Genomic DNA, 23635 nt, shown 5'->3' with positions numbered 1-23635 from the left:
AGCTGTTGTTGTTCAGCTACTTGTTGGTGGTTAATGCGGAATCCGGCCCTGATCATGACTCCCAGCCCTCACTGATGCAACACAGGGCAATCTGGCCCACCATACAAGACCTAAAAATGCAGCTGACACAGTGAAGGCAACTACACAACAATGTTGACAAATATGGCCAACAAACACCCACATCCTGTTTCCTCTTACACTGCAACAGCAAGGATAGACAATGCAGAGAGGTAAATTTATACTCCCTGGGGTAGAAACAAGAGACCCATCGGAGGCTTTTCACAGAGAGTAATAGAGAAAAAATCAAAACAAAAATTCTTGGACAAAAATCACAAATAACCACTCACCCCTCCGCCCCTATACATGCCACAGCCCAGGCATGTGTATGTGTGTAAATCCCTCACCATGACAACAGAGGGGTGTGTTGGTGGGTGTTTGGGCATCTCCTCCTCTTCATCTTCCAGCTCCTCCAGTCCGTCGGAGAGGCCGTCAACCTCGCTGACCACCAGTAGCATCGTAGCATGCTTTGCCTTCAAAGTCAACATCTTACACTTAGAGTTCAGGGCCGAGATCTGCTCCTGGTAGCCTTTTATCTTCAGAGCCAGTTCCTGTCCCAATGACACATTACATTATTATTTCACTGAGGCCCCACACTGCTGATTTAAGTCCATGAAGCAAACAAACATATGCGTCCTGGATTAAGTCTCATAGATACAGAGGAAAAGGGGGTTAATACATCAAGGGTTAATGCAGAGAGCAGCACTGGCAAGCTGGGTTGAGAATTTCTTACTCTCTCACAGTCTGTTTTCAGTAGAAAAAAAGTCACAGGCGAGCAATCGCTCAGTCAGAGGCATTTTGAGCTCTCAGCCAATCAGAGCACAGTGGGAGAGGGCTAAGTTGCCAAGCCTTCAGGCAACAGCCAACTTGATTGGCAGAGAGCTCGGCCAACTGGTGTAAGTGGGAGGGACACAGAGAGAGGAAGAAAGACATGGTGGAGCAAAATCACTCCCTCCCAACCGGCCAGCTCACACTCATACACAAAGACCCCGGGAAGAGGAAATGAGCTCAGTTAGAGGGTCTCAGTTATTTTCCTTCCTTCCCCTCACTTCCTCCCTTTCCACCAATCCCGAAGTTGTTTTTCTGAAAACAAAAGAACAGGTCATGAGCAAGAGAATGAGAGGGCAAGAGGGAGGCGAGGGGAGGGGAGGAAGGGAGTTCACATTACAGATTTTGTATGGCCTGTGGAGTAGCCCCTCTCCCCACTCCTGTCTCCCTCTCTCTAAATGTCACTCATTCTCACAAACATACACAGATGTAAAACAGTGTAATAAAGCCACAGCTGCAGCTCCAACTGAACTCAACTGTGCCAATAAAAACACAGGGACAGATTCAGTACAGTTTTTTAGGTTAATCTGTATTTTCCGTGTTTAAACCACCCTTTGCATTTCCGAGAGTGAATGTTTTTGTGTGTGTAAATGTAAATAAACAAGCGTCTTCAAGAGAGAAAAGAAGGAAATTGTGTCCTCAGGACAACAGACAGAGGTCAAAGGTTTGAGAACTACCTTTACACCCACTGAGAACATGTTAGGAATTTATAGCCTGACTCATTCTCAACTCAATGCAGTTTGACTAGTAAAACTATGTGGTGAGTGATATTACTTGCACCAGTGGTTCTCAGCTGACTTTGCTTACCAACCTAGATTTGACATTGGATATCATGTGGTGACCCAATACGGTTGTTTATTGTACAAAATTTCAACAAAATTCTCCTTAAAATCAAACAATGAAATGTATTATTAATACCATGAACTGCACTTGTCCCAACAATATTCAAAATTATAAACATGACAAGACTGAATAGGAAAATTGACAATACTGGTTTCTTAATGCCTCTTGAATTCGATAGTTACATGCTCTCAGCAGCCAATAATGCACTGCACAAAACAATGTTTATCCTCATTGCAAGTGAACCCATAATGAATGTAGTGTAGGCCGCATTTAATTTGCTCTTGTTCATTGAATTCATGCAACCTGTCCATATTGGCATCTACCTAATATTTAGTTTGATTGGAAGGTTTCTGGCATCAACAACAAAAGATATGGGAAGCATTTTCTCCTCCCTTTTAAAAGTTCATAAGCCAATATATTTTGCTATCCTTACTATGCACAATTAAATGATTAGTTCCATTTCATTACATGAATCTTGCATTGTTTTTCCCTGCTGTCTGCCACCCTATCAGAACAGACATGTGACCCATTTCTGTGTCACAACCCACCAGCTGAGAATCAGCATGTTCTCCACAGCATGCCTGCAGTGAATTATTTGCATGACTGACTGATGCACAAAATGGGAATGATTACAACAAACCACATTTAAAAAAATAACAATGATGTTCTAAGCTTTTTTGTGTTTATATCCATATTTGTTAGTGTAAGTGTATGAAAGACGCCTTTCTCACCTCATGATGTTGAATCTGTGTTTGAAGCTCCTGTATGTTTCCTGTGGCAACAGGGCGGTCCTGAATGACACGGTGTGCCTCTTCAATAAGTCTCTGTAGGTTCTTCACTTCCTGTTTATATTGCTCATACTGCACCAAGGCCTCCTGGGAGAATGTAAAGAGAGATGCGAAATGAGCCGTTACAACCACAAGTGCTTAGCTCAGATGAATCCTATGAGCATGATCCTGTGCGCCATTTGTAGCAGATACATTGAATCAGCCATATTGCACACGGCTGTAGCATTATTTTATTTATTTATTGTTTTTCATGTCCTCATACAATATACTGTATGTGAAGTTCATTAGCATGGCAGAATATGCCACTACCTACTGTCTGTGTGTAGATACCTGTAGTATGTTGCACTGTTGAATGGTGTTATGTTGGAGATGGCTGCATTCTTGCTGCAAACTCTGTGCAGTAACACAGAGTGGCAACGTTGCCATGACCTCCTCTGGCAGCCGTAGGGCACTCTGACACATCTGCATCACTTGCACCTGCTGCTTGAGACCCTCCATCTCTGACAACAGGAGCTGAGGAACAAATATGCAGCATTGGTTTTTATTCAGCATTGGCATGATGGTACCAGTAATACAATCAGCCAGGGGCGGACTGGCCATCGGGAGAACCGGGACGTTTCCCAAAGGGCCGGCCGCGAAACTGAAATAAGCTGAAATGGGCCGCTGCGTTTTGCAGAACGGGACACAAAATGGCGCCGCGATATGCCGAAGAGGGCGGCAATATGTAGAACAACTTTTGGGCACAGTTTCTATTTAAAATCCCAGGTCGATTTCTCTTCCCACACTGCCCCTGCAATCAGCACATGCATAAAGTGACCACACAATGTGGAGCACAGAATATAATGGTTGCATTCATACAGAATTAGCAAATACCAGTGCTTGGAAGGGAGCAATAGAATAGTGTTAAAGTTTTAAATAAGCTTAGGTTTTAGGCTGTGGCTCTGTGTAAATGCAACGCTGCATCAGAACCGCTTTGCTGCTGTCATGACACTCAGCACACATCTTGTTTTTTGTTGGCTGTGTATGAGAATCAAAACTTAACAAGACAGCATTTGCAATGTGAAGGCAGCTATATATAGTTACAGTTACAAGAAAAGAATACCAATCATAGTTGTGTGTTTCCTTAGCAGGACAGTAAATAGTCGGCATAAAGTCAGTCAGTGAGAATAAACAGGTGTTTAACCCTCCTGACAACATATTTCCACACATGGAAATATTACAATGTCATCATCGTTGGTTACATTTTGAATGCTGAACATTCTATCATTGTAAGTCAATGGGAAATTTTCAAACTTTAAAGCTGAATTGTGTAACTTTTTGATGTTTAAATTCTTTCTGATATCCCAGCTTAATATGAAATATTAAGACTGAAATTACCTTCAAAACAAAGTATGAAAGGAGTCTGTATGTTCAGCAGTTTAGGCATAATACATTTTTTGAGAAGAATTAGAAGGACATTTTAAATGTAGTGCATTTTGAATTGAACATGCAAACACTATAACATTAGGAAATGTGATAAACCAATGTATTGGTGAGTAAATGAATTAGATTAGTCTGAAAAATAAGGAAATGTGAAATCGATGAGTGTACCTGTCTCTGAGACAGCTGTTCCCTGAGGCTGAGGCGAGCCAGATCAGGAGAGGCCAGAGTCTCCTGAACTCTCTCTATAGACTGATGGAGGCTCTTCACATCGCACTCCAGTCTCCCTAAATCCTACACAGAGAAACACACAGTAAAACCAATATGCCCACACCAATGTCAATTTGCTTTAGAGGTAGAATTTGAAAAGTTATGAACTAAAAGAATGCTTGAAAGTGAATGCTTGGTTAGCTACAGTGACAAATATCTTTACACAGGCAGTTTTCAATCTTCCATTAAGTGTGTTGCAAGAATTGAGGCATTTTTTACAACTATGCAGAAGTTGCTTTAAATAAACAGGATAATGCGATGATGAAGGATGGTAAAGGAGTTTTATAAGAGCAGTGCTATGCTAACTAGAGATCAATCGATATATTGGCAAGGCTGATTAACTGGCCAATTTTATATGCATTGGCTGTTAACTAAAACCACTTGGTCAATGAACAGAGATGTTAGCTCCTCCTGTTATGAGTTGTGTGACTGACAATATACGTTGTCATCATATTAGCCATTGGGCCCTGTTGCTTTCTAGAGACTGGCTTCGGCTCCTGAAAATCCCATATTGGTTGACCACTTATTTAAATAATAAGACTGTAGGCTAAATAACATAGTAATAATCCAGGATCTGAAGTTGCCCCAGAGGAACTGCTACTACAGTCAGTACACTGTAATATGACCTGAGAATGTCTACTAAAAATGACAAGATATCAGCAAACAGAGTGCAATCAGCTGAAGCTGGCCTAAAAACGGAATAAATTGGTGCTTAAAGCTTCAAGCTTAAAAGGTCTGAAATGGCCGAATTAATGTAGCTCTACAGATAATACAGATATTTTATTTATAATTAAGTATAAATTAAATAGTGCAGGCACTATCTGGCAAAGTACCAATCTGTGCACTACTGGTGGGCCTACCTTTCCGTGTTGTCTTGCTTCGCTATAAACTAAAAAGGGTTATTTATTATTATTATTTTTTTTAGGTAAAGCTCACTTTTCATCTAAAGAGACTTTAAAATGACACATTAACCCCTTATTTATTTATACAATTAGGGCATTTATCTTGCAAAATTACACATATATTTTACAGAAAAAAACTAAAGGCTGGGCATATTTTTACTCATTTAAACACCTTCCTCAAAATCAGCCATTCTTTCTGAAATAATGAGTTACAAATCAGGCCTAAAAACGCAAGTCCCATTTCTTCATGGCACAATGCTAATTATATAATTATGGCATGCAGTCATTGAGAAATTATGGTGACTAATTCATGGGCACAGAGACATTTGTAAATGCATTTCACAATATATTCTACCAAACCCACAATAAATTGTCTGTATATTATGGATTTGACATTTTAATATAATTTAATATAAAGTTAAGTTAAAGCAGTACTTACACCAATTTAATGAGTCAGCAATTATGTCTACATACAGAATGAAAAATAATCATATTTCTATCCAATGGGCCACTAGATGGCAATGTCTAACTTCCTTAAATTTACAGCAGACTTAAAACATGTTGAGCAGTAGTATAGCAGTGGGTGTTTAATTGGTTAAGATGATATTAGAATCATAAACACACATCTGATTTGTATATATCCAGCATATTATTTTATATCTTGTATAAATGCATAAATATACAATTTAAATATACAATGCAGATATGCCCCTTACCTGGACTAGACATGACATTAATTTCAAAATTAATTACTAATAAAGTTTAAGGTTAATTGCATACAAAATGCAGACACTGAGAATTTACTATAAACTTATTCAGTAAAACATCTCACAAAAACAGGGAGTAAAAAGGACATAAGCATAGTTATAGGTCACCTACTATATACTCAAGTTAACATTATATTAGTTTGGTGTATTGGGGTATGCTGTCATGTATTACCTTGGCTGCGTCCTGTAAGCACAGTAGTCTTGTTTTGGCTTTCTGCTGCAGTTCTTCAGCATGTCTGCTCAGTTCTGCCACCTGCTGGTGCAGAGCATCTGTCTGGACTATCTCACCCAGAAGTCCCACCCTCTCCACCAGACCCTCAAACTCTCCCTGTAGGTCCTGCCATTCTTGCAGTAAGGCCTGATTGAGATATCACAAAATGCAATTATAATACATTTCTGAATGCTATAGACAATAACAAGTTATTGTGTTCTCGTCACGCTGGTCAGAGGGAGGGTGTGCGTGAGCTGTCACCCTTTCTTACCCACCTGATGGGTTCTGATTTGCTCCTGCATCTGAAAGGCTGGACTCCAAATGATGTTGGTGGAGACCACAGTCTCTGCTTTTTCTGTCCAGCTGAGAGTTAATGTCAGCATTTCACTGAATTCTTCAAAGTTCTTCTCTGCCTAGAATGTAGAAAAATGTCATATGTTGAGAAACCAAAAGACACACAATAACATCCAAATACATATAGTAAAGTCTGGGAAGCATGGTACATTTGCTGAAGCTCTGACCTTCTGAAGGCATGCATTTCTTCCTTCTGCCAACCTGCCAGTCTGGGCATAAAGCTCAGTCAGTTTGCTGAGGCTGGAGCCCAGTTGCTTGGCCAGGAGAGGGTTCTGCTCACCAAACTCCTGCACTGCCACATCCAGCTCAGACAGAGCATGACCACACTCCTCCAGCTCCTCAAACAGAGTCTGAATTAAGAGAGAAAGAGACAACATACAAAACAATATCAGAGAAAGAGCACTGGCCAAAGCTGTAAATGAGCAATGATGGAATTGTGCACTTCAGTAATCAAGAAAGAGTTTGCAACATAGCTGTCAGAGACTATGCTGTAAGTCTTCATACCTCTGTCTCCTCTTTAGCCTCCTCAACATCCACAGCCTTATGTTTGAGCTTCAAAGAGATGAGTTTGACTTTCTTGGAGATATCCTGAAGTCTGGTGTTAAAGTCGTCTTTAATATCTCTGCTGTGTTGGACCTCTCTTTCCCTTGCCTGCACCTAGGCACAGGACGAAAAGAAAGAACGATAAAAGAGAGAATATATATGATGTAGAATGTAGATGTATGAATGAAGGATACCTGATCTTCTGCAGAACCCAGTGCCAGTGTGACCTCTGCCAGCTGGGTGCTGATCTCAGAAGGAAGGGTAGCGTGGATGTCCTGGTATTTCATCTGCTGACAGTCTGAAATCTGCTCAAGGGTCTGCCGATGAGACTGCATGCCTCCATGAGCTGTCTAGCAGAGACCACAAAAACAAGCCCTCAACAGACCACACTGATTTCCAACTTCTGTTTCATTAGGGGTAATGTAAACTAGGTTGTAGGGATGTTAGAATGTGAGTATTCTCTTTTTCCCTCCACTGTAAGGTGCTCTACTCTACCTCCAGGTCAGTGAGCAAAGTGTCCAGGTCTGCAGTGGGGCTCCGCAGCAGTCCCTGAGTATCCTGGATCCAGCCTTTCAGTAGGTCCAGCTCCTTCACCACTTCCTCCCTATCTAGCAGCTCTACCTGCACCTGCTGCCTGCTGACACACACCTGCTGCAACAGACTGAGGGAGAGAAAGGGAGTTGAGAATACATGTTATGCAAATCATTGAAAAGGCACAGGAAATGACACAAAACTACAGTTGCAGATCCAGATGCAGTCCAGATGCAGATACCACTGTCTAGACAGACAGACAGACAGACAGATAGATAGATAGATAGATAGATCATTGCTTCAAATGGTGTAGATCTACAGTATTACACATACTTGTCATATTTCTCCTGAATGCTCTGAATCTCAAGCAGACAGGGTGTCTCTTGATTGTCCTTGATGGGTGTTGCAGTGTGAGGATGGAGGAACAGGCTGAGCACATGGTGTCTGTGGAGGGTCAGGGCACTGCTCTCTCTCTCCACCTCTCGACTAAAGGAGTCATGGTACTCCAGCAGGCTGTGTAAAGCTGCCATGCTGGAGGCTTTTTCCACCATGCTGTCAGGAACACGGCTGTGCAGGTCCTCACACACAGTTCGCAATTTCTCCAGCTAATCATAGAGACATGTGGGATGGGTTACAGGGAAGCAGTTTTTACTTCTTTTGCTATCTACTACTATAAAATATTGTTTATTTTATTGTAAAAATGCTTTTATTTATTATTTTAAAATTAAAATAGAAACAGAAATATGTATTAATACTGTTTAAAGGTACAGTCGCCTATATTGGAAATAAAGTTTTGGGCTTTTTAGATTGTATCATGTAGATGTAGATTTGTAAAATCTATGATGCAAACAAGTTTAATTACAGCTTCAACCAACTGAAATAGTCAAAGTTTTATTAAGAATGAATGCAGTGTGATTATAATTTCTCCTCAATATTAAATGAGAAGCAAGGGTTAAGCTCTCAGCAACTGAAGTTACAATATAGCAGCTATCAATATAACAGCATTTGTGAACTGCAGGACATCAAGAGATAAAGTGCTCTTAATAATGAATAGATGAAAAAACTCTTTGTTTGTGCATCTCTCCCTGTACTATATCAAGTCCTGCAAGAACTATGACTCATACTTCCTGAATAATGTCATATCCTCAGTTAAACAAGTAAACAGCACAGAGGAAGTATGTGCTGCCAAAAATAAGTTAATTAACTTAAAAAGTTACCATTAACATTATCAATACTGGTATCAATAAAATGGATCAATGGATATCAATGTTTCCCAATAATCTTTTTTGTATATCCAAGTATTAATGCTGTGTAGTTTGATACTCTATATAAAAAAGATGTGTCTCTGTTAAATAAACACGTAGAATGTACACTTCACAGAAAGACTTGTCATTTCCTGTGATTGCAGCAGATTTATGGGAGGCGTGGTTAGTTGGCATCTTCCATGTTGTGCCATTTTTTGGATTGTGATTGCCAAGCATTACATCATTCTCAGGCCACTGTCTGCAGATATTGCCCTGGTCTGATCTTATTTCAGAACCAGATTTATTCTGAAAAGATTTATTCAGATATTCATACTACAGGGAGGACAATGCTTATAGAATAACTGCTATTCCTTCTTCATAACTGGTGATGGCATTCACTATTATATTTTTTACATAGAGTAATTGTAGCATTATAGTTCATTAAAGTAAATAGATGAACTGAATAAATCTGAGAACTGATTTAATAGGAAACAATGTCAGTTTATTTAAATTGACTGAATTCCATAGAAAATATGCTACTTTATATTTATTTGGGCATTTAAAAGTAATTTTATGGCAATTTGTCTGCTTCTTCAAACAGGTCTTGTATCTGATTTGCCAAATTGCATTTGGTTGATTACATTTTCTGAAATGGAGAATCATACAAAAAGTATCAACTCTTGAAAGCCCCATACCTTCCCCCAGGCGCATCTCCAGTTTTGTGCAGAGTCTTTGAGGGCTTTCACTTGAGCTCTAGTAACATTGCACAGCCGAGTCCACCGATGGCCCAGTGAATGGACTGACTGAGAAATAGTGTCATTTAAGACAAGCTTATCAAAATGTGCAGCTTGTTCTTTCAGTCTATTCAGTGTGTCTTCAAAATCCTGAACCTGTGATACAATTCCCTGTAGAAAAAAACAGACATTTAGATCAGTGTTTCCCAACCTTTTTTGCCATAATACCCCCACAGCACATTCAATAAGGCTGAATGTGCTGTGTACCAAAGATATGCAACAAAGACTATATCATTTAACATTATCATTAATATTGATTATTATTTAATGATAATAATCAATTCTATTTCAGGTATATTTTAGTTATAATGTCCATTTTGCTTACATCAGAAAGAAATGGTCTCTTAGCTAATGCTGTTAATTATACAGTGGATCTCCTAACTTAGTATATTATGAAATATTAATTTTTAAAATTATTATTTTAGCATTAGTGTTTAATAATTTTGTTAATATTTTAGCTTTTTAAAAATTTACAAATTCCATGCAATCCATCAATAAATATGATGTCTTGGAATTGCATATATTGCATACATACGTTTTATTACATGTGTAATGTTTACATGCATAATTTGTATTTACATTGTAATGTTGAACAAGAGCTAAAACAGTACTCTCTATTTAAGACTACCGGCGGCAGTTCAGCCAGTGAGCGCATATTATCGAGAGAGAATGCACACGGTTTCTTTAGAACTTTCCTGCTATGTTTGATTAGAATTAATGTTTCTTTTTGTTGTTTTTGATCAACAAACTGTAAAGAACAGAAATGGTATTAAAAGAGACATTATTCAATGACATATGGATTGCATGAATCTCAGTTTTGGACACACATTATTCAGGATTAGTCAAACCAAATTTTACTCTCAACATGCAGTGAAAAGATCTCGGTGCCAAACTTTGCATAGAGTAAAAGATCGATATCAGGACTGTTCAAATGAAGATCACGATTAATTGGAAAATCAGTATTTTTACCAAACGCTAATTTTGTTATTTTTTATTTTAAGCCATATAATGTATTTGGTTAGGTTCAATATAGCAAAATCAAATTATTTTTCCATACCCCCTGGAACCTGCTTAAGTACCCCCTGGGGTAAGCATACCCCTGGTTGGGAATCAATGATTTAGAAAATGATATTTAGAAAAACTCTAACATCCATTTCTAATGTCACGGTATTAAATGCTTATAGAAAGAGTTCATCATTGTCATTCCAAACCCGTATTAATTTCTTCCATGGATCACAAAAGATGATGTTAGGCAGAATGTTAGCCTCAGTCACCATTCACTTTCATTGCATTGAAAAAAGATGCAATGAACCTGAATGATGACTGAGACTAACAATATGCTCTCGTGTTCCGTGAAAGAAAGAAAAGTCAGATGGATTTGGAACTAACTGAGGGAGAGTAAATGATGACATAATTTTCATTTTTGGGAAAACTATCTGTTTAACAGTGCAATATTTTCCAAGGTAAGGAAAGAAACAGACAATAGACCTGGTATAAACAGAGCTTGTCTTCAGCCTCTTGTACAGTGTTTGCTTTGGCAGATTTGAACTCTGTCATCTTCTTCTCAACTTCACTCATCTGCCTGATAACTTCATCTATTTCATCTTGGAAGGATCTCCGCTGAGCTAGGCATCTAACAAAGCAAAGTAAGTGTTTGTGACTTAAAATCCAGTTGCATACAGAGTATAAACATAATTGTCTGTAAATCATTTTTGGAAACGATAATAAGAATAGCAAATCATAATATTGTTAATATGAATAATGCAGTTAGGGGCCTTGTGTGACTCATTCATTCATATAAAAGTGCCAAGCCAAAACCTCATTAGCATTACCGTTTCAAGCTGTCTTGATGATGTTTTAGCTGCTCAAGGACCTCTGTGCCCTTAAGAAAAGTCTCCTCAGAATTTTGCTTGATTTGCTTCATTGCAGTGGGGGTCAAAAAGTATTCCATTTGAGGGATTAGAACCTGCATTTCCTGCATCATACACTTAACAGTTTGTTTCCGGGCTGTCACTGTATCTAAGTCTTCGAGACACTCTGAAAGTTTCTCATGGGGGGCTGGCTCAAGTAGAGCACCAGCATCCTCAAACCACTGCTGGATAGACTGTAAGGAATGATGGTATCTCTGAAGCAAAGAAGGAATTGATTGCAAGGCCACCTGAGCATACAGATAACAATTTAAAGAAACAGGGTTAGTTTTCAATATTTCACTACTAATTATTGAAAAGCATTTAACAGTAAGGAATTAAAACAGAGTCCTACCTGTTTGGTGTTGAAAGCTTGTTGAACATCAGTCTTTAGCTTAGGAATGTCCATCAAAGTGGTTTCAAAGTGCTTGGGTAATGGCTGTTGGTTGTTCATGTACTTCTGTTTTTCTTCATAAGTTATAGCATCTAATACCCTAAGCCTAGATTTAATTTCTTCCTGAAGTACCAACAGTGACCTGACCTCCTCCTGCACAATCTCAATTTTTGTCCCTTCAAACATTAATGGACATCTTAATCGATACCTAAGATTCTTGAGCCACTCTACTGTTACTTTGATATCCATTTGAAAATCCTTCTTTCCCATACAACCTCTCTCACACTCTTCTAAGGATGCATTAACCCTTTGCTTTAAGATAAGAAGTTGTTCCTCCCTGAAGATAACCTGAGTCTTGAGGGTCTCTGAGTCAAAGTGCTGGTTGAAGTCCTCTATTTGTGCTATGAGACCCGCTGGATAGGAACTAACTTCTTCAAGACTTTTTAATAGGTCGTATAGTGTAGATATTCTCTCCATGGAATCTGATGCCCCCTCTGAGTCAAGTTTGTCGAGCTGCTCCTTAGATGTAGTCATTCTATAGTCCATCTTTTCAACAATTACTCTGTGGTCATCTAATATTTTCAACAGTTTACGTAATTCTTTTATCTTATACTCTATCTGCTGATTGAGCCTGCTATGGAGATCAACTAGCTGGTCAATGACTTCAGGTGCATATGGCTGGCCCATGCTAAGGAAATCCTGACTCTTACCCCTAAGCTCTTTTATTCCCTGAAACAGATTTGTAAGACATTTGAGGAGATCTTCATAATTGCTATGCAATCTTTCACCCTCCTCAAGACTTTGATTGGCTGACTGATTCTCTAAAGCATCACACTTCTCCTGAAGTTCCTCCAAAGCTTTTTGTGTAACATCAATGAGCGACTCAAATTCCCTGCGCTCAAAAAGCACCTGTTGAATCCCATCACGTTTCTCTCTGATTAACAACAGCATGTCATTGTACTGTTGTGGCAGGCCATTGAGTTTCTCATCTAGGTAGCAGTGGTCAACCTCATTTAAGGTGGGCAGTATCTCCTGTCCTGCTCTTTGGACAATCAGTAAAAGATTCTCATACTCAGAAGCATGATCCAGAAGCTTCTGGTACTTCGTCAACTGGTTCTGAAAGTCCTCATCATTGCCGCTTAGGTCAATAATTGGAAATGTGGCCACCTCTGCCAGTTTCAGCCAATCACAGATCCTGTCCAGGTCCATTTTAAAATACTTTCGAATGACTAGCGCTTTCTCCAGATGCTGCAGACGCTCTGTGCTGTTCTGCAAAGAGGCCTCAAAGGTTGCTTGTAACTCCTCCAGCTTTTGAAGGGTCTCCTTCTTCTCCTCCTCTGTTGCATCCTTCACTAATTCTCGTCCCTGTGTCCAAAGTGATGTCAGCTCCACCTGATATGCTCTCAGGCTGCTAGTAAAATTCTTACAAGTAGACACTTGTTTGTGCAGTATGATTGGTAAAAGTGCAACATGATCATCTGCAAGAGCCCTCTGCTCTTGCTTTTGAATCCATACTGCTGCCCTGTCGAGGGCTTGAAGGAACTGTGACCGTTCTGTAAATACTTTACTGAGGCTTTTACGATACTGGGCTGCCTTTGTTCCAAGTGATTCTACTTTTGCATGTGCATCCTGGACCAAGGTCTGCAGTTTCCTACTCTCATTAAGACCTAGACGAAAGGAAAGGCTGTTGGCATCTGTCATAGCCTCAACCAGGAGCTTCTGCTTGGCCTCCAGTTCTGCACAAAAGCTCAAGTGATCAAACAGAAAACTTTGTGCCAAATCTGGTGGGGGACTGGTCTTAAGCACCTTAGAGAGGGATGGCTGCTGCAATTCTGCCCACTCTTGTGCCTCCCGCAAATGGTCCTCGATTTGACTCAATTCTTTCAGTGTTTGAGCTGAATCTTGGATTTTCTGTTGGACAAGTGATTCCACCTGGGTCCAACGTTGCTCCAGGTAACCCACCTGTTCCTTAACCAGGTCTCTGTCCTCCAAGCTCAGACGAGGCAGGATCCCATGCCTATTATTTCTCAGGTCATCCAACACACATCTCTGGTCCTGAAGGTCTGTGGATAACTTCTTCAAGGCATCCAGGCACTCAGCTGTGCTCTCAATGTCTCCCCTGGAATATAAGTTCTACTTGTTACTTTATGACCAAAAAGAATAATGACCGACAAAAATATCTGAAGAACAACATATGGCAACTATCAAACATGAATATGCTGTAAAAAATTTGAAAGGGTATTTTGCATGCCTGGCCAGTTGATCCCATTTTTTGGACAGCTGGTCAAACAACTCCTCCACCATACAAATGCAGTCATGATAGTCCCCACTCCTCTGTAGATCCTCCTCTTTCTGTTCCAGCAGCTGTGCAGCCTGTCTGCCCAGATCCAGCCAGGCACAGCGCAGACGCCCAACTTCCACAAGCTCGGGGGACTCCTGACCAGCCGTTAGCCTATTAATGCTTTCTCTCAACTGAGTCAGATCAGCCTGCCTGGCTCGCATCTCCTGGATAAAGACCTTTGTGGCATAAAATATGCGGGGTTTTTTTTTAATAAATCCTGCCTGTCTTTATTTGATATCCTCCCAAATGGACAGCTCTGTATGACACCCTCTGTTACTGGCAGTGAGTGAGCTTTGAGGTAATTGGGGTTTTCATTCATTCTATTGTTGACAAATATGAGCACGTCCTGAGATGGTAATATCTGTTTTTTTTTTTTTTTCACACACAATGAAGGGGTCTGCCTGGATGCTGTTATTACAGGCACTGACAAATCAATTCTCACATCTATAATTACACCCAGACAAGTAATCTGGGGAGAAATCTTTATTAGTGAATGAAGCTTCCTGCCAGGAAATGTAACAGAGGTCAAAGATCACAATAGCTTTCAGCAATACATAATAGACTGCATCTTACAAACCGATATACAAATACTGCACATCTATGCAAATATATGCATATGGTCTTAAACTTTCTGTAGTGTTTCTGAAAAAAATCTAATTTACTGTAACTCATGTTTCATAAAAAATTGCTAATCATTAAGCTGTCTTCAAATGGCTGTCATTTGGTCACATAGCTTACCTGAGCCTGGTCCAACTGGTTCTGAGCAACCTTTGGCTCAAGCTCAGCTGGCCTCCTCAACATGCTCTGGAGGAGTTGTTCAGCCTCGAGGAGACGACACTCAAGATTAGATCGCAAGTCCTTGATCTCTCTCCAGTTCTCCGCTAGATCCTGAGAGTCCAACATCCTCTCCTCGATCTGTATTCAGGGCAAAAGCCTCAGTATATTTTCTGACCAAGTCATTTAATCAGTATTTGGCATGACATGAGAGGTTGTGAAATATTGATCAGTTTAATAGACTAATAAAGAAATGTATTATTACTATTTAAATGTATTTATTTATTTTTCAAATGTATTTATTCATTTAAATATGCACCCAGTAAGATTCATTTACATATTCAACCATTTGAAATGAGTTAAAAATATTGTTTATTTTAATGCATTTCTGAAAGGCATAGAAGATCGTGGAACAGGTCACTGACCTGAAGTTTGACCTGCTGTATCTCAGCGGCCATTTCTCGCACCTTCTTATCAGACAGATCACAAGTAGAGCACACCAGCTGCAAATAGGTGCCAGCCTGCTCCTGTAGAGTTCGATCCTGCTTAATCTGATAGGAAATTAAAGGAAACCCCCAGAAACCGAATTAGATATATTTGATAGTTCAGATTTGTTGACAAGATAAGCAATATTAGATCAAATATTGTTTCATCTGCATATGATCCCTCTGTCCCTTCTACTTGCACTAGTGCGTTAACCTGTTTCTTTTTCATTGTTACAAGAAATTGTTGGTCAGCTAAAGCCCACTGGTTCTCACCTTGATGTTATTCCCCTGCATCTTCTTAAACATGTTTTGAGGCTGTTGGACCTAGTATTCTACTGACTATTAATAAGTGCCTTGTAACGGGTACTGTACCACATTATTTCAAACATGCTACTGTATAAACACTTCTTAAAAGTAGACCTATTTCTAACCTCCCTTTTATTTCTAAAATTTTTGAGAAAATAGTCCTTCAACAACTACAGAGTTTTTGGATGGAAATAAGATTTTTGAAGTATTTCAGTCAGGTTTTAGAACACATCATAGTACTGAATCTGCACTTCTGACAGTTTTTACTTATATACTATTAAGTTGATTCCGGGGATTCTGCAATACTTGTGCTTTTAGATCTAAGCTGCATTTGATTCAGTTGACCATGCTGTTCTCATCTCCTGTCTAGAGCAATGTACGGGCATCCAAGGAAATGCTCTTAGCTGGTTTCAATCTTATTTCAAAAATATATGTTTTTCAGTCAGTATAGGTGGTTTCTCATCTTCTGCAGATCCTCTTTCCTGTGGGGTGCCTCAAGGCTCTATTCTTGCTCCCATTTTGTTTTCCTTGTATATGCTTCCTTTAGGTTCTATTTTTAAGAAACACAGTATGACTTTTCATTGTTATGCAGATGACACTCTGCCTTTGAAACAAAATAAGAGTTGTTTAGAATCCCTACTGGCCTGTCTATCTGATGTAAAGTCTTGGATGTCTCTAAATGTTTTAAACCTAAATTTTGGTGACTTGTCCACTTATGTTAAACAATTTGTGAAAAATCTGGGTGTTTTATTTGATAGTGCGCTTAAGTATGACAAACAGATTAATTCTGTTGTCAAATTTAGTTTTTCCACCAATGTGTTTTGGCTAAGTTAAGTCTTTTCTTTCTTTCAAGAACTTTGAAAGAGTGATCCATGCCTTTATTTCATCAAGACTTGACTACTGTAATTCTCTCTATATAGGAATGAACTAGTCATCCCTTGCTCGGCTCCAAATGGTTCAGAATGCTGCTGCCAGGCTCTTGACTGGTGTACGAAAACGTGAACACATTACACCAATTTTAATTTCTCTGCACTGGTTGCCGATTCGTTATAGAACTGAATTTAAGTTATTACTCTTGGTTTTTAAATCCCTAAATGGATTAGCACCATCTTCCTTCTCTGATCTATTGTCTGAACACCATCATGTGAGATATCTTAGGTCTTCCAACCAGAGACTTTTAACTGTCCCGAAGTCTAGACTGAAACTGAGAGGTGACCGTGTTTTTGCTGTAGCAGCACCCAAGCTCTGGAATAGCCTACCTATTTCTATTAGAACTGCCTTAACAGTACACAAATTAAAATCAAAGTTAAAAAGTCATCTCTTTACTTTAGCTTATAACCAACTCTGATATACTGTGATGTTTTAATGTATTTTGTATTTTACCTTGTTTTTGAATATCTATTTTTATATAGTAAACCTTTTATATGTTTCTACTGTAATTGTTGTACAGCACATTGGTCAACTGTTGTTGTTTTTAATTGTGCTCTATAAATAAACTGACATTGACATTACATAGAGTTGTCTGACCTTCTCTTACCAATTCTCTCATTGCGCTGTAAAGTCAATGTACATACATAAAGTAATTTTTTTTAATAATGTATACCTGTGTTAGTGCCTCCTGAAGGCAATGTGGTGTCTGCACAGGAAGCTGTATCTCCTCTTGTACGTTTGAAAGCCATGTCTGACACTGTTGCAAAGTATCCCGCACACTTACATGCTTCTGCAATTCCCGATCCAGACTCTGATACACCTGCACAAAGAGAGAGAAAGATGTGTTTGGTTTTAGACTTAAAATTACCACACTGAATGCCACACTGAATATAGTGTGAGTGGTATTTTAATTGAACTAAAATAAAAAATATATAATTCATAGAGGTCAAAACTAATCCAATACATAAAATAAAATGTAAACTTTGTTCTCCATTTTCTGGAAAGAAACCTCACAGGATGTAGCAAGTAATACTAAGCTGTATAAAACATATGAACAGCATGACTCAGACATATTTGCGGGGCAAAAGGGAAAATGACAAGAGTGGGACACACGTTAGCCATGCTAAATCGGGTCAAAACAAAGCAAAGCCCATTTGACAGGTGTTGAATGCTCTGGCATCCCTAATCTCATGAGCAGAAAAGCTGACGCTGACTGACATTCTTAATTCAAAAACACTCACAGGGAGCAGGCAATAACAGGCTTACTTTGGCAGACGGCAAGAGTTGGCAGAGCACATGCAGACTGTGGAACTCATTGACCAGATTGCCAGGTGGCGGGATTTACCGGACGGCATTGTTCTGGCAAGGTTGGCACAAGATGTTTGGTAGAGGGTATAAACTAGCAAACAAAGAGGGAGGGGTTTTAGCAATGTCTGGGGCTGTGTTGACTGATTTGGACTTGATGGGCAAAATAAAACTGGCATAGGGAAGGGGGTGAGGTATTAATAGACTGGGCGGTTTGCTCAGAGAGTGGCAGAGCAGGCATGTGTCATATGGCAGAGAGTAGTCTGCAGTTGCCATATTTGGGGTGCCTGTGATTACGGATCTTAGAGGAAAGCAGGTGGCAGCTTTTAGTGGGATCCTGCAAGATCTTAAGTAGGGAGATAAGGGGGTGTGTGTGCTCACTTTCATTGCCATAGACTTTAATGATATGCTTTCATGGAGAAATGATTTCTTAGTGCCTCCTGATTGGGTCTTCTTGTATTGACACTGACATGCATGCCAAAATGTCAAGTATGGTGGACTTCATTGCCAGACACTGCCAAACTAGCAGGTTTATTGACTGCCTGGTAAGGGTATATTTAATCTAATTTAAAAGACTAATAGACTGAGAGAAGTATTTTGTTAACACTTTAGTGCAACTAGGAAGCCAGGAAAGGTGGATTAAAATAATCAGGAAATTCAGGCAGACTGGTAATAAGCTGGCACACTTGAGCTTGCCGGAACAAACTTTGAGTTGAGCAGGAGCAAATTACACATTAACACTGACACAACAACTAGAAATCTTACAATTAATAAGCACTAAAAATTCAAAATTCCTCACAGTTTTCACATACACTAGAATTAATCATGCAGATATGGGTCAGGAGCTTCAGTTAATGTTTGCATCACCCATGGGGAAAACAATTCTGTAACTGCTGATCTCCTAGGATTTTCACACACAACAGTCTCTAGAGTTTACATAGAATGGTGCCAAAACAAAAAACATCCATTGAGCAGCAGTTCTGCAGACGGAAACACCTTGTTGATGAGAGAGGTCAACAGACAATGGCCAGACTGGTTCGAGCTGATAGAAATGCTACGGTAACTCAGATAAACACTCTGTACAATTGTAGTCAGCAGAACAGCATCTCAGAATGCACAACAAATTTTGTTCATTGTTAGTTCATGACGTTCATCATAGCTAATGCATAATATTAACATATAGAATCATACTATAAAGTGTTACTATCAAGTTATACTATTTAATAGTGTCAATTTAAAAGGCTTTTATTGTTGATAGTGATCAGGGTACCACCCTGACTATTTATGAATTAAAAAAGACATACAATCACACTCCTGTCTACAGAAACTGTCTTAGCACAGTAATCATGGGCACAATACTGGTCTAGTACAGGTGTGTTGGCAAATACACTCACACGCTGTGCAGTGCTGCAGATGGCAGAGTAGCTGTCTCTTGCACCCTGCTGGTGGTTCTGAATTTGCTGGCGAAGGCGAGCCTGGACGCGCTCACTGCAGCCGGACAAAAGCTCCTCTCCCATCTCCTTCAGTGCAGCCAGACGCTCCTCAAAGCCCGCTATCTCCTCCATAATGGCCTGAGATGATCCGACAATATGTCCAAACACACATTTATGAATGGCAGAGTCTACAGAAGTCTTCTTCAGAAGGAATTAATGTTCTAATAGAAGTAGCATATAATATTCCTGACAATCCTGATTTTAACAGGAAGGGCCCCATTTTAAGTGCACAAGCGCTAAGCGCAGCGCAATGCCTTAACTCATAAGCACAAAGTCAATGGGCATGGCTATGAAGTATTGGTATTTTTGTGCAAGCATGCGCTATGTGTAGGCGCAAGTGGGTTTGGTGAATTTGGTCAATGAAGGTTCTTCTCCGGCTCCGTCTCCGTTCTATTATACAGTCCATTCCCTGTCAAGCACCAGCGATATACACAAAGACAGTACATTCATAAGAAGTTGGTAATGTAAATGGACTCTATGCAGTGAACTGGAAGAATAAAAATATTAATTTACATTATTTTGTGTGTCCTTGTTAAATGGGACACGTTCCTTTTATTCGCATGGAAAATGTGGTTCAAGATATGGATGTAGGCTCCATTAAATTACAGAGAGTGTAAGTATTATTAATCATTTTAATCTACTGACACACAAATCATAGCTAGTATTACCAGTGATGGTATTGGCACGCACTTCACTTCTCGGTATTGATTTTGAAATTAATTTAATGAAATACAAAAAAATGTAACCACAAATATTTTTTAATTCAAATTACACTTCAAACGAAACGAAAATATAATCAAAATAAAATAAAATAAGTGGTCAAAAAAATCATGCCAAATCTAAACATTTTACTCTCTCCTTCCTACTCTCTCTCCCTTTTGCAGTGACTTAAACATAACAATAAAAATAAAAATAATAATAATAATAATAATAATAATTGAAAAAATAAACCATGACCTCTAGAAAATGTAACACAAGTCTCATCATATTTTGATATAACAAAGGGCTTCAACATCGATCGTCAAGGACTGCGTTCCACTTCCCTTTTAACATCCACTTGCTAACTCCCCTAAGCCCTTGGGGGCATCCCCGCTGCCATTTTGGAAGTCCGTTCCACTTCGTTAAGTGAGATGGAGTGAAGTTTCTGTTGACAGACCCTCAACCCCTCGATTTTGACCGAGGGAGCGTTTCTACTCTGATGAATGCTTCAGGCAGCTCCATATCCCACAATGCAACTCGATTGTGCCATGACAGTAGATTGCACTTCATAAACACCACCCCCACACAACTCTAATGTGTGATGGAAGTGAAGTTAGTTCAATTAAGCAGTTTAGAAAAGTTATATTGAGATTTAACAGCATAATACATGTAGCAACCTTTAACAGTTTATCACACAGTAATAGCCTATGTGTTCATTGTTGTTAACATTTTCGCTTGTGTAAATGTTGATTAATCCTTTCTAACAATTCATTCTAATGAAAAAAGAAATGTAACATACGAGATTTATACATAAGCCTCTGAAATCAATCTCCGAAAACATTGTTTTCTCACGTGCAATGGTGTTCCAGTTAAACCCATTGCACGTCTTCTGCCAGCAGTGGACAATCGTGCAACGTAAGCAGTGACGTACATCCGAGTCCATGAGATGGAGTGAAGTTTGCGAGGGAAGGAGATAAAAATTTGAAATGGAACGCAGCCAAGGACATTATTTGATGTTCTGTACTGTTAGAATTTGGACATGAACTTTATTACCACCTGCTGGTGAAATCTCCAAACTGCAAATGCAGAACCTGAATTTGGACTTTGAGCCGAGTTAAGAGGTGGTATTGAAATGTCTTAGTGCAACGTCCAAATTCTTAGGAAAATAGCAAATTGCGCTTTGAGCCACTTCATTTACATACAATACACCCACAGTTTGTGCGCCACACCCACAGTAGCGCAAGCACTCCAACCCATGCCCATTTGCGCACGGTCGTAGCGCGCTGCAGTTTGCGCACTCACGAAAATAGAGCCTGAACTCTTGATGTTATGCTTTTGTATAACATTCTTACAAACAAGCACTGAACATGACAGTACATCACATTTTTATATTAAGGTAAACGAAGTGTCAAATTGGTTATTTGAGAGGTACTGTTCTTCTGTTGAACCTGATTTGTCACCTTATGTCTCGCTAGCTGCTGAGTGGCAGATTCTAGGCCACCACTTGATGGGTCAGGAGTCATTATCCTGCTGGACATCTGCAGTAGCCAACGCTCTATTTCCTGTAGATCTTTGTGGTAAGCTTCCTGTTTCTTCACCTGGCCCTCCAATCTTAGAACATGAGTCTAAGGTAATAGATTTAAATCATATAAATTATTAAGATATTTGTAAGCAGTGCAAAAGGTCAAACGGTAACTGTGCTGATTGTTTGGATATTATATCTATGCTGAATAATAAATTTTTGCAGCTTCTTTTATATAAATGTTCTGAGTGTATTGGGAAGGTAGCTTTGCCATGTAGAGTATGTCTGCATAGTGAGTCAAACACTTTTATTTCAAAAAAGCAAGGAAAAAGAGTTTTGGCTTTATGTAAAGTAGCCTTGTAGTGAATGTGAGAGCTCACCCTTGCTGAGCCACACAGCTCCTGGTAGTCTGCCTGTAGTCTGGTCATGTTGTCTGTGATGGAAGGGGAGTTGAGGAGTGTCAGCAGAGTTTTTCCTTTCTCTAGAACAAAGCTCACAGCAGAATCACGGGACAGCAGCGTCTGCTCCACAGCCTGGACACAACAGAACAACCAGCACTGAAGCTTCTTTAAGAGTTCTAAACATCAGTGCTGCAAATCTATCTGTCTGTCTGTCTATTTACAGTTCTGAATACCAGCAATTAATTGGCCAAAATATTATTATATGTACCTGTATAAATATAGCTTTCAATTAGGATGAATACTGTGAAAAAAAAATTCTCCTACCTTGTACTTGGCCAGCTGGGCTTTTCTCCAGTAGAGTTCTGCTTTGGATTCTACAGTAGAGCTCAGCAAAGCGCGAATCTCTCTAAGCCACTGCATTTGGCCCTTGAATCGTTCTTGGAAATCTTTATAGAGCACAATGCTCCTTTCTATGGTTATATGCTCTTCCCGTAGCCCCAGTATAAGCTCTTCAAGCTGTGATCGCCCTTTTTGTACTTCCCTCTCTAGCCTGGATGCTCCAGGGTCATCCAGGAAAGAAACGGCCTGCTCAGCACGCTCTCGAAATGTTTTAAATAGGCTGTGACCATGATCCATCTCCCCCTGTAGAGACTGCAGAGTGAGAGAATATTACATTCTTTTTAAAAAGTACCCATAACACTGTCTTGCCCTGGAACCATTAACAGCTGCGATAAGAAAGGAAGATGATTTTCCAGGGGTGGTGGCGTGAGGTATGGCGCATAAGCTTTTGCTCTACGCAGACGATATTTTATTATTCGTCTCCGACCCCACTAGATCTATGCCTTGCCTCCACAGAATTATTAATTCCTTTTCTAAGTTCTCAGGATATAGAGTCAATTGGTCTAAATCCGAAGCTTTGGCTCTGACAGCGTACTGCCCAGCGACAGCTTTTCAGCTGGGCATCTTCCAGTGGCCCAAACAGGGCATTAAGTATTTGGGCATTATATTCCCTGCAAATTTTTGTGATTTAGTTAGAGTTAATTTTGACCCCTTAATAAAAAGTTTTTCGAGTGATGTGGGCAGGTGGGCTTCATTACATTTATCTATGATTGGGAAGGTTAATGTTATTAAAATTAATTGTATTCCAAAATTCAACTACCTGCTACAATCTCTCCCTCTAGATGTCCCCCTCTCTTATTTCAAGCAATTTGATAGCATAGCAAAGTCCTTCATTTGGAATGGTAAACGTCCCAGATGACATTTCAATAAGTTACATAAGCCAACTGACAAAGGTGGGCTAAGCCTACCCAAGATTTTGTTTTATTATTATGCATTCAGGCTCAGACATATGGCTCATCGGTTGCTTCCACCTGAGAGAGCCCCTCCCTAGTTTTGAATTGAACAGGATTTCTTTCCCCTATTTCGCCATTGCAAAGCCTTTCTATCAAACTAATCGGAGAAATTATGTTACACCCCGTTATTTTGCATTTGCACTCGGTATGGACAAAAGTGTCCAGAGTGTTAAAT

General features: G+C 39.5%; 1 protein-coding gene across 1 annotated transcript in view; it reads right to left on the bottom strand.

Annotated features, from left to right (window-relative positions):
- Window positions 1-23635, bottom strand: part of LOC127409952 (nesprin-1-like) — a 195613-nt gene that overhangs the window by 70725 nt on the left and 101253 nt on the right. Inside the window, exons 68-90 of the mRNA XM_051644943.1 lie at window positions 22433-22759; window positions 22088-22240; window positions 21646-21810; window positions 19388-19564; window positions 17362-17508; window positions 15393-15518; window positions 14932-15108; window positions 14104-14369; window positions 11814-13971; window positions 11384-11709; window positions 11040-11184; window positions 9453-9662; window positions 7847-8118; window positions 7478-7643; window positions 7177-7332; window positions 6944-7096; window positions 6607-6789; window positions 6361-6498; window positions 6047-6232; window positions 4107-4229; window positions 2847-3029; window positions 2460-2603; window positions 405-608 (exon numbers count right to left, since the gene is read on the bottom strand). Coding sequence (XP_051500903.1) covers window positions 405-608; window positions 2460-2603; window positions 2847-3029; window positions 4107-4229; window positions 6047-6232; window positions 6361-6498; window positions 6607-6789; window positions 6944-7096; window positions 7177-7332; window positions 7478-7643; window positions 7847-8118; window positions 9453-9662; window positions 11040-11184; window positions 11384-11709; window positions 11814-13971; window positions 14104-14369; window positions 14932-15108; window positions 15393-15518; window positions 17362-17508; window positions 19388-19564; window positions 21646-21810; window positions 22088-22240; window positions 22433-22759 — 6285 coding nt within the window. The remainder of the gene's footprint in view (window positions 1-404; window positions 609-2459; window positions 2604-2846; window positions 3030-4106; window positions 4230-6046; window positions 6233-6360; window positions 6499-6606; window positions 6790-6943; window positions 7097-7176; window positions 7333-7477; window positions 7644-7846; window positions 8119-9452; window positions 9663-11039; window positions 11185-11383; window positions 11710-11813; window positions 13972-14103; window positions 14370-14931; window positions 15109-15392; window positions 15519-17361; window positions 17509-19387; window positions 19565-21645; window positions 21811-22087; window positions 22241-22432; window positions 22760-23635) is intronic.

The sequence above is a fragment of the Myxocyprinus asiaticus genome, chromosome 19 (genome assembly GCF_019703515.2).
Source record: "Myxocyprinus asiaticus isolate MX2 ecotype Aquarium Trade chromosome 19, UBuf_Myxa_2, whole genome shotgun sequence".
In the NCBI taxonomy this organism is placed as follows: domain Eukaryota; kingdom Metazoa; phylum Chordata; class Actinopteri; order Cypriniformes; family Catostomidae; genus Myxocyprinus; species Myxocyprinus asiaticus.
Note: the sequence above shows the minus strand (reverse complement) of the source record. Positions and strands in the feature narration are given on the sequence as shown.